Source organism: Vicia villosa, linkage group LG3 (assembly GCF_029867415.1).
Source record: "Vicia villosa cultivar HV-30 ecotype Madison, WI linkage group LG3, Vvil1.0, whole genome shotgun sequence".
Lineage (NCBI taxonomy): Eukaryota > Viridiplantae > Streptophyta > Magnoliopsida > Fabales > Fabaceae > Vicia > Vicia villosa.
The window spans coordinates 163,771,813-163,783,526 of record NC_081182.1 but is presented as its reverse complement, the minus strand read 5'-3'; the positions used below and the strand labels follow the sequence as shown (position 1 = coordinate 163,783,526).

The 11,714-nt window shown below is 36.4% G+C and overlaps 1 protein-coding gene across 1 annotated transcript; it reads right to left on the bottom strand.

The window, feature by feature from the left end:
- Positions 1–2,252: 2,252 nt before the first annotated feature.
- LOC131656861 (4-diphosphocytidyl-2-C-methyl-D-erythritol kinase, chloroplastic) lies at positions 2,253–6,157 on the bottom strand. Its single transcript, XM_058926445.1, has 11 exons — positions 5,850–6,157; positions 5,659–5,754; positions 5,512–5,580; positions 5,134–5,238; positions 4,990–5,046; positions 4,673–4,873; positions 3,959–4,051; positions 3,770–3,869; positions 3,343–3,442; positions 3,003–3,088; positions 2,253–2,598 (listed from the first exon to the last, which is right to left on the bottom strand). Exons 1-11 carry the CDS (start codon positions 6,030–6,032, stop codon positions 2,504–2,506), a joined length of 1,185 nt encoding a protein of 394 aa, XP_058782428.1. The 5' UTR covers positions 6,033–6,157; the 3' UTR covers positions 2,253–2,503.
- Positions 6,158–11,714: the final 5,557 nt, after the last annotated feature.

Sequence of the window (11,714 nt, the reverse complement as noted above, 5' to 3'; positions counted from 1 at the left end):
AATCATGTAAATAGGCTTAGTTTACATTTCCTGCACAATCGATGTAATAGCGTAGATTTACTTTCCGCACTTTACATTTCCGCATTTTAATTTCCAACAAATATAAACTGCGTGTATGTCAAAGATAAAATTGAACCGTTAGATCACTAACTTCAAAGATAAAATATCTGAATCCAATCACAATCACACTTGCACCTCTTAAGGTAATCCCTTCTCATTCTTTTCAAAATCAAAAGTCAAAATTCTACTGTTTTGAGTACAAAATCGAACCTTGCGTTTATATCCGGTGAAAGGATAGATTTTTAAAGGAAATAGGATAAAGACCTTACAACTCAGGGTAGACCTCCTAGTTTGCTTGCTCAAATCAAAACAAACAAAATTCTCATACACTGTTGTTTTTCAAAACAAAACTTTCCAAAAAGACAATACTTTGTATACATCCAAACACGGATTATTACAAAGTTAACGTTCTTTTCAAAACATCTTTCGAAAGATAAACAAGCATTTTGTATACATCCACACACGGATCATTACAAGATTCAATTTACAAAAGCATTTGAAACCACATATGAGCAATTTCAGAGCAATTGAAAAGTGATCGAAAAACAAGTGAGCTAAGCAAACTTAAGAGCCCATGGATAACCATGGATACAAAGGGTGCTAACACCTTCCCTTTGTATAACCTACCCCCTTACCCAGAATTTCTTAAAGGTCTTTTTTCTGTTTCTTTTATAAACCTTTCCTTCATTGGATAAAATAAAAGGTCGGTGGCGACTCTGTGAATTTTCAAAAATGCGAAAGCATTAAGCGATAAAAAAGAGTCAGTTCACGTATCTCTACAGATCAGAGGTATGGCCCGGGATTAAAAAATCGGAGGTCCACAATATGTCTCCCCCTGAGATTAACAGACGGCTAAAAGTGTGTTTGCTAAAAGAGTTTGAAGTAAAAGAGTTGGGCAAATTAAAATATTTTTTAGGCCTTGAAGTGGAACACTCTCCTCATGGTATTTTCATCTCTCAACAGAAATATGTGCTGGATTTGTTATTTGAAACTGGTAAATTGGGATGCAAACTAGTAGAAACTCCAATTGAACAAAATCACAGACTTAGTGAATTTGTTAAAGATACAAGTGTGGATAGATAATCCTATCAAAGTTGGTTAGAAAGTTAATATATTTATCTCACACTAGGCCAGACATAGCCTATGCAGTGGGAGTGGTGAGTCAATTAATGCATAATCCCAAAGAAAATCATCTTAGAGTTGTTTATCGAATTTTGCAATACTTGAAGGGCACTCCTGGAAAAGGAATTCTATTTACAAAGGGTCAAGGAATTACTTTGGAAGCTTATACATATGCTGATTATGCTAGATCAATAGATGACAGAAGATCCACATCCGGATATTGTACTTTTCTTGGAGGAAACTTGGTGACTTAGAGGAGCAAAAAACAAAACGTTGTTGCGAGGTCAAGTGTAGAAGTAGAATTTCGAGCTATGGATTTAGGTATTTGTGAACTCATATGGCTGAAAATAATTCTACATGACCTAAAGATTGAATGGAATGGACCCATGAAACTATATTGTGACAACAAGACAACAATAAACATTGCATATAATCCAGTGCAACATGATAGAACGAAGCATGTCAAAGTAGACAAACATTTCATCAAGGAAAAATTGGATAGTGGGACAATATGCATACCATTTGTATCAACTGGAAATCAGCTGGCAGATGTTCTTACAAAAGGATTAAGTGGTTCTACAATTCAATCTATTATCGACAAGTTGGGAATGGGTAACATCCACTCTCCAACTTGAGGGAGAGTGTCAGAACCGGCTGTACAAGTGTTAATTAGCTGTATAGTTTATATTTAAATAGTATTAAATTCTCATAAATAGGATTTGATTATTGGCCCTTAGTTATAGAATTGAAACAGGGCAATGATGAGTATTTATTAGGAATTTCCTTTTCTAAATACATTGTATTCTATTTAAGAGCATAGGCTGCTCTATCATAATAACAGAAAAATTATTTCTGTCAATAACTTATTGCTTTTATAATCCTAACTTCGAGGTGAAGTTTGTTAAACGTCAAATAAATTTGAGTACATATTTGTTAGCTAAAACGATCAATTCTTGGACTAGACGTGGTGTTTTCCATTTGATTCTTCAATGTGTTGAACAAACCTTGATTAATGAAATGAATTATGTTTTATTGAGTAAAAAAAAATTAAAATGCAACTAATATATGATAAAGTTTATATTTAAATGTTGTACATGGAATGTTCCCCATAAAAAAATGATACATCAGGATGTTTTTTCTATAACTTTTTTTCCAAAAATAAATTTCTTACATTTTTATTTCTTAGAAAATTGCACAATGCAAATGAGTTACAAGTCTAGTTTCCTTTGTGATCAAAAGCTACTAAAAGAGAAAATGAAGCGGAAAAAAAGAGGCCATATGAATATTACATTACTATCTTATAATGATACAAGATGATAAATTAAACAGATTCAGAAACCAGTGAATGGGAAGCAGAAGGAGTTGAAGCAGGTTCTCGGTACCACTCATTTTCCTCTCTGGTCAGAAAATATGCATCTGCAATTGGAAATATTAAAACGTTAGAGAAGTCCCCTTTAGAAAGAACGACAAGTAACCACTAATTTAGTCTTATTTATAGAGCCTGCTACCCAACTCAGAATTAACCATGTGATTTCTACCAAACTGAACTAACAATATGTTTGGTTTTATAGAGCCTGTTACCCAACTCAGAGCTAATTGCAACCTAAATGCCGCAATTAGACGACTAGGGGGGTGAGGACCGCAATGAAAGCAGAATTTCCTACAAATTTCGATCTAACCAATGAAGCTTTGCATAACCTTATGCTATAGAAAGGAAATTGTTGCATCATGTGAAAAACATTTTATCGGCTTGATGAGCGAGATATGTAAGAGTAGGGCTTTAATATATCATACAAAAGAAATAAGTTATTGAAGCTGACCTGACAAGAATATGTCTCGGTATTCATCCTCGTCATAAAGAAATTGTGGAGGATCAGGGGAACCAATTCCAACAATAGTGCTTCCACTGCATGATATATATTAAGCCAACACATATTAAAGAAACCACAATACTAAAGAATTTTAAATGTGCACTTGTTAAAGCAAAACCATGCCATGACTCATGCAAAACATTTCTACATTTTTCTGTCTCTACCAACTTACTAACATAAAAATATTGGTTCCAGAAAGCTCTAGCAATTATGCTTATATTTGAGATTTAAAAAATGGGGAAACTACTATAAAATATATCGAAGAATATTAGGTTTCAAGTTTTTTCACCTTCCTGACATGAAGACAGCATCATACTCTCCACGACCAGCTGCTGTAATTCGCTGTTTCAGTCGTTTGAGAGAAGGGAGGACTTCAAATGCCGGAGGTTCTGCAGATGAAAACGAAGGGAAAATGTGAAAAGAAAATTTAAAATCAAACGATAATGTGATGCTAAATCAGAAAAGTTCCAACCTCAATTGATATTCCTAATGCATGCGAAATGAATTTGGATTAGATAGAAGTTAACTATGTCAATGATAGAAATGATCCATTTGCAAGACATTAAGGGGGTACATTTGACATTCTATATATGTAGCACATACAGTTATACACGACATACGTCATGGAATAGTGACAATATGTAATTAAGAAGATCAAATCAATCTAAAGTGAAAAAATTAAGGATAAATGATAAATGTTTGAGCTGAAAACATACCTAAATCATTAATGCAAACATCTTGAGATATACCACTGCTTAAGATTTTCTCCAGCAATATTGACGGGTCAACATTACTAGTCTGGTCCAACCGTAGACGCTGTATCATAAAAAGTCGTTAAATCTGTGACTGTAAAAGAATGTGCTGAAGTAAAGTACAGTGTCATCCCTATTTCAAATTTCAGATACCTTGTAGACTTCTGCAGTTGAACACGCCTCTTGAGGCTTAATGAGAACCATTGGAATTTCCGAAGATACTAGTGGGGGAATATTCTGAACAATCTGTACAAGTAAACAGCAAAAATCTTGAATATAATATAACGATTAGAAAACCGTTGAGTAAGGCTAGGTTCCTGCTTAAGGCTAACTGAGTTATAAATGTCTGTTTGAGTTCTTATAGTAGTTGTCAAATAGAATACATGAATACCTTCATAATTTAATATTAAAGGCTACCAGAACAAAGATCAATCTAGGTGATGTCAACTCACAACTATAAATAATGGTTCCGCCAAACTTAGCATCAATCCAAACAAGCAGTATCAAAATTTTGTGGAACGAATCAAAGTTGTATCGCAAGACAAGACAGTAGGCATAAGTCCATTCACATCTTACACTATTGTACTTGTACAAATATATTATCATTTAGAAGATGCACTATGAACGTAATGAGCAAGATATAACAAAAATGAATATACCTGTGAAGCACTAACATAGACACGAACACCAACATTGACACATCGACAATTTATGAAAATGGAATGGAAACACTTACATGTGTCGGTATCATGTCCAACACAGGACACACCTTAAATCTAAAGTGTCGGTGCTACATAGAAGTAAACATTTTATGATATTTATTTAATCTAATTTAAAGAAAGGATGGTGCCTAGTATTCAGACTCACCTCACCTCGACCAGTGCAATAGGCTGCTCCCTGAGAGAAAAAGAAGGGCACATCTGATCCAATCTCACCTGACCATTCTTGGAGTTCTTTCTCTGTGGCAGGACACCCATTGAATTGATTCGCTGCCCACAGTGCAGTTGCAGCATTGCTACTTCCACCACCAAGTCCTGCCCCAGTTGGAACCCTTTTATCCAAATGAATCTGACAACATACATTAATTATTGAGCTTAGAGTTCCAACTTCCAAGTAATATAAAGATGCATATATTTTGTTAAAAATAATAGATGTCAAAAGAAAATAACAGTTTTATTTCATACCCAAAAGAACTTTTCAGTACCAGTCTTCTTCCTGTAAAGATTAAGCGCCTTAATAATCTGTAAAACGAGAATTTCCGCCTAACATTATTATCTGAATAAATGTCTAGAAGAAGAAAACGAAATCAATGTTTTGTGTTTCCTTACCAGATTTCTATCATCAAGGGGCACCCCAGACACATTGGTGGACAAGGCATCCTTGGTATTTGAAGGAGACAAAGAGAACTTAAGGGTGTCACCTAGACTTATCACCTGAAGGCTCATAAACAATGAGTTAAGATAAGTTCAAGAATGAATAGAGTAAATAAATACTCACTTTAGTCAAGGAAACAAAATGCAAAACTCAATTTAGCCCTTCAAAAAGGGGGGGAAAATCCATGGATAGTCCCTCATAATTACCAATTCAGGATACATTAATCCCTAACAAAATGTACCTGATTTTGTAATTTTGAGACTAATTACGAAATTTTGTCATTCATAAATAAATTGCATTAACAAGTAAATGGCGAATTTGGATAAGCTTACATGAAATAGGGATGCCAAATCATGATACCCATCTTCTCTCTTGTTAGTCATTCTGAGGAAAACATTAATCTACAGAAGATAGGTTGGCAATTTGAATACAAGAAAACAGATTTGAAAAGCTTGTAAGAAAAATAATTGATGATTTACCTTGCAAGGAGAGAACAAATTAAGCCTTGAAATGGGAGCATCTTCATCAATTTTATCAGCTAACTTGTTTATCCTTTCATCAGGGTCATACACAATCTAATTTTACCAACAAAAAAAAAAAAAACAATTATACGAAAGAAAATTCAAATCAGTGTATAACAATTAATTTAGAGGAAGGAGATGCATGCAACCTCTAGTTTTTTCCTGGAAGAGTTGGTGGAAGAGTCAGAAGCCATGGCTCTGAGTTTGGTGAAGCGAGGTGTGTGGAAGTGAAGGTTGGAAGGGGCATTTGGTCTGGTTCTGAATTGAGGTAAGTGAATGGTTCTGAAGTGATTTTGAGAATGGTTAATGCAAGTAAAGTGAGAGGAAGCCATGATAGTTAGTTCAAAGTAGTTGCAGATTGATGCAGTATGAATTTTCAAAGGATGAGTTTTTTGTTCGTTTGTTATTTTGTATAAATTTATAAAGATTCCTTCTTCTTGTTCTTGTTTGAATATAATAATTTCTGCTCCTATGGTATATAAACAAAAAATTAATGTTTTTAAATTTATTGTCAAAATGTTAATCTCATTTATTATTTTAAAAATAATAAAAAAGTTATTTTATTTTTTAAATTGCTTCTCGTTGAAATATAATACTATAAAAATAAAAGAATAATTCTTATTAATTATGGAATAATTGTATTAAATAGGATAGAATTAGTTAATTTTGTTTTTATATTTTAATGTACTTGGAGAAAAACATTGCATTTAACTTCTTATATTATTTATCAAAAGAATGAAAACTTCGAATTTTTTTTTTGAATAACCATTTTTTTAAAGAAAATTCCAGAAATAACAAGGTTTTCAAAATAATTACGAAAATGTTTTTTTATTTAAAAATAACACGTTGTCGCCAGGGGGGTGGCGACAACGTTCTGGGCTTAAGTGATGTCGCCAGGCCCATTGGCGCCTCCCTTGTATTGTTTAGGTGTTGTCGCCACGCCCCCTGGCGACAACACCCCCCCCCCCCTATTTTTTTTTTGTTATTTTTTTCAACTGCTTTTTTTTTCTTTTTTTTTTTCTGTTTTTTTTATATTACTTTTTTAGTTGTTTTTTTATTTTTTTTAAGATGGAAATATAATAGCAATAAATTAAACATAACCAAAATACAAAATACATTGAAATGAAAAACAACACAAAATACATTAAAATGAAAAACAACTCAAAATACATTAACGATACAAATAAAAATCCTATTGCGCGCCACGTGGACCATGGTACGATCCACATTCAGGTTGTCTAATAGGTCGTGTAGACGGGTCACGAGTTGGTAATGCCCCCTATTCCTGCGACGACGCCCCCCTCTATTTGGTTCGTCTTGTGCTTGAGTCGACGGCCCCTCAATGAAGTCTGGGTCTTCAAAATCTGTGGGCCGTCCTTGACCTCTAGAATTCCCTCCATAGGATAGGCGGGTGCCCGCGGCGCTGTCAAAGCTTTGTCTAGGCGGGTTGAAATTTCTCCTAGTGGGTGCGGCCTGGAAGTTTTGGAAGTTGGTGGTGGATCCGGTTTGGTTAAAATACAATGGTTGTGGTGGTGTGTTGAGGTCAAATGGTTGGTTGGTGTACTGTGGCGTTGGTTGGTCGAATGCGGTGTATTGCGGGTATTCTTCTTCTATGCCCATGTCGGGGGTTATTGGTGGTGATCTTGAAGAGCTCCCCGCATGGAATTCTTGGAAATGTGATCTAGAAGAGCTCCCTACATGGAATTCTTGATTTTGTGGTTGAGTTTGGGATGGAAAAAACTGGTGGTATTGTTGGGAATGTTGTTGGTAAAAAGGTGTTTGTGGTTGGATTGGTTGTTGGTGGTAACTTTGTTGTTGTTGTTGGTGTTGCCGTGGGTAATGCTGTTGTTGGTAATTTGGCGGTGGTTGTTGTTGTTGGTAATTTGGTGGTGGTGGTTGTTGTTGTTGTTGGTGGTAATTTGGTGGTGGTTGTTGTTGTCCTCCAAAATATGGAGGTTGTGCTCGCGGGTCAGCTAAATAGAAAGGGGCAGACACAATCATTTCAGGATTTGTGACCGATCTGTACCAGTTGACATATTCAACAGTTGGCTTCATTTCTTGCGGCGCCACAGGAAATTCTAGAACATATTTGGAACGACGAGCCCATATTTTACGCTGATCTATAGCAAACGTCTTGTAATTTTCTACGTACCACTGTTCGCTAACCTTTGCCAGATGCCAACGTCCCAAACAGTCAGGTTCAGGTGGGTCAGGGATACCTTGATGCATGCCGAATTGGAGCTTCACACGGTCACTTTGGTGCATCTCCACAGTGGTGAACCGTATGATGGGTGATTTTGTCGTCCAAATAGCCGCCTCGTCAAGGTCGGGTACGTGATCCAATTCCAAGTAAGGTCTCTGTTAGAACAAGACTTGTTCTGATCAATTATCTTAGTTTTGATGATAACAATAATATGAATTTTGCTTAACATAATATGGTACTCTAATCCAATGCAATTTCCTTTTCAGGAAATATATAAAGAGTATGCATAATTCAGCGCTCAGAAGCTTTGTCTCAAAGGGTTCAGCATGCAACATCAGAACATGGTCTGGCAAGACATCAGAAGATGGTCGAAGCAGAATCAGAACATGGGTCTATGGAAGCATCAGAAGAACATGAGATCAGAAGCACTGAAGTTCTGATGGTATCACGCTCAGAAGCACTTCAAGGTCAGAAGATCAGAAGATGCTATGCACCAAGCTGTTTGACTCTGATGATATTCAAACGTTGTATTCACAAACATCAGATCAGAAGGAAGTACAAGTGGCAAGCTACGCTGTCTGACAAAAGGAACGTTAAAAGCTACTCTAGGCAACGTCAGTAGACACAGCGTGAACAAGGCTCGAGGTAGTTGACAAAAGCGTATAACATTAAATGCGATGCTGTACGGAACACGCAAAGCATTAAATGCACTCAACGGTCATCTTCTCCAACGCCTATAAATATGAAGTTCTGATGAGAAGCAAGGTTAACGATTCTGCACAAAACAAATCATATTAACTTGCTGAAACTCTGTTCCATTCAAAGCTCAGAATCTTCATCTTCATCAAAGCTCACTACATTGTTGTTGTAATATATTAGTGAGATTAAGCTTAAACGTTAAGAGAAATATCACAGTTTGTGATTATAGCTTTTAAGAAGCAATTGTAATACTCTTAGAATTGATTACATTAAGTTGTAAGGAACTAGAGTGATCGTGTGGATCAGAATACTCTAGGAAGTCTTAGAAGTTATCTAAGCAGGTTGTAACTAGAGTGATCGTGTGGATCAGTAGACTCTAGAAAAGTCTTAGAGGGTATCTAAGCAGTTGTTCCTGGAGTGATCAGTGTGTGATCAGAAGACTCTGGAAGACTTAGTTGCTGACTAAGTGGAGAACCATTGTAATCCGTGCGATTAGTGGATTAAATCCTCAGTTGAGGTAAATCATCTCTGCGGGGGTGGACTGGAGTAGTTTAGTTAACAACGAACCAGGATAAAAATAACTGTGCAATTTATTTTTATCTGTCAAGTTTTTTAAAGCTACACTTATTCAAACCCCCCCTTTCTAAGTGTTTTTCTATCCTTCAATTGGCATCAGAGCGCCGGTTCTAAGGTGCAAGCACTTAACCGTGTTTAGAAAAGATTCAGGAAGAGAAAAACGCTTCAGTAAAAGATGGTTGATGAAACTGCAAAGTCTACACCTGCATCTACATCTGGCTCTGCTGAGCAACACAACGGTAACAATGGTTATACTAGACCGCCGGTATTTGATGGTGAAAACTTTGAATACTGGAAAGATAAACTGGAAAGTTACTTTCTTGGTCTAGATGGTGATCTATGGGATCTTCTGATGGATGGTTACAAACATCCAGTAAATGCCAGTGGCGTAAAGCTGACAAGGCAAGAAATGAATGATGATCAGAAGAAGCTTTTCAGGAATCATCATAAATGCAGAACTGTTTTGCTGAATGCTATCTCTCATGCTGAGTATGAGAAGATATCTAACAGGGAAACGGCCTATGACATATATGAGTCCTTGAAAATGACTCATGAAGGAAATGCTCAAGTCAAGGAGACTAAAGCTCTCGCTTTAATCCAGAAGTATGAAGCCTTCAAGATGGAGGATGATGAAGACATTGAAAAGATGTTTTCAAGATTTCAAACTCTTACTGCTGGATTGAGAGTTCTTGACAAGGGATACACCAAGGCTGATCACGTAAAGAAGATCATCAGAAGCTTACCCAGAAGATGGGGTCCTATGGTGACTGCATTCAAGATTGCAAAGAATCTGAATGAAGTTTCTCTGGAAGAGCTTATCAGTGCCTTGAGAAGTCATGAAATAGAGCTGGACGCAAATGAACCTCAAAAGAAAGGTAAGTCTATTGCATTAAAATCCAATATCAAGAAATGCACTAACGCTTTTCAGGCTAGAGAAGAAGATCCTGAAGAATCAGAATCTGAAGAAGAAGATGAACTGTCCTTGATCTCCAGAAGGCTAAATCAACTCTGGAAGACCAAGCAAAGGAAGTTCAGAGGCTTCAGAAGTTCAAAGAAATTTGAACGTGGAGAATCTTCTGATGACAGAAGATTTGACAAGAAGAAGGTCATGTGCTATGAATGCAATGAGCCTGGACACTTCAAGAATGAATGTCCAAAACTTCAGAAGGAAAATCCCAAGAAGAAGTTTCATAAGAAGAAAGGTCTTATGGCAACCTGGGATGAGTCAGAAGATGATTCAGACTCTGAAGATGAGCAGGCTAACTGTGCGCTGATGGCGACAGAAGATGACGGATCAGAATCTACATCAGAATCAGATTCTGAAGAGGTATTTTCTGAACTTACTAGAGATGAGTTAGTTTCCGGTCTAACAGAACTTCTGGAATTCAAGTCTCAGATTAGTCTCAAATACAAAAAGCTGAAAAAGCTATTTGAATTTGAAACAAAGAAGCTTGAGTTGGAAAATTCTGAATTAAAAGAAAAACTTTTAAAATTATCCAATAATGTTGGATCTCCTTCTGATTCAGAAAAATCCACTCCTAGTCTAAACCACATTCTGAAAGAATATGATTTAAGTTTCAGGAAGTTCTTATCTAGAAGTATTGGCAGAAGTCAGCTAGCTTCTATGATATATGCTGTGTCTGGAAACAAAAGAGTTGGCATTGGTTTTGAGGGTGAAACCCCATACAAACTTGAACCTGTTGATGAAATGAAATTCACATACAAGCCATTGTATGATCAGTTCAAGTATGGCCACTCCCATGATATTAGGCACACTTCACATGCTCAAAGTTTTCACATAACACACACCAAAAAGCATGTGACACAACCTAGGAAATATCATGAAACTCACATTAAGAATTATCATGCTGTTCCTTCTATTGCTTACAATGTTAAACCCAAGTTCAATCAGAACTTGAGAAAATCTAACAAGAAAGGACCCAAGAAAATGTGGGTACCTAAGGATAAGATTATTCCTATTGCAGATATCCTTGGCTGCAAAAAGGACAAAGCACAACATGTCATGGTACCTGGACTCTGGATGCTCACGACACATGACAGGAAGAAGGTCTATGTTCCAAGACCTGGTGCTTAAGTCTGGAGGAGAAGTCAAGTTTGGAGGAGATCAGAAGGGCAAGATAATTGGCTCTGGAATTATAAAGTCTGGTAACTCTCCTTCCATTTCTAATGTACTTCTTGTAGAAGGATTAACACATAACCTCTTATCTATCAGTCAATTGAGTGACAATGGTTATGATATAATCTTTAATCAAAAGTCTTGCAAGGCTGTAAATCAGAAGGATGGCTCAATCCTATTTACAGGCAAGAGGAAGAACAACATTTATAAGACAGATCTGCAAGATCTTATGAGTCAGAAGGTGACTTGTCTTATGTCTGTTTCTGAAGAGCAGTGGGTCTGGCACAGAAGATTAGGTCATGCTAGTTTGAGAAAGATTTCTCAGATTAACAAACTGGATCTTGTCAGAGGACTCCCTAATCTGAAATTCAAATCAGATGCTCTTTGTGAAGCATGTCA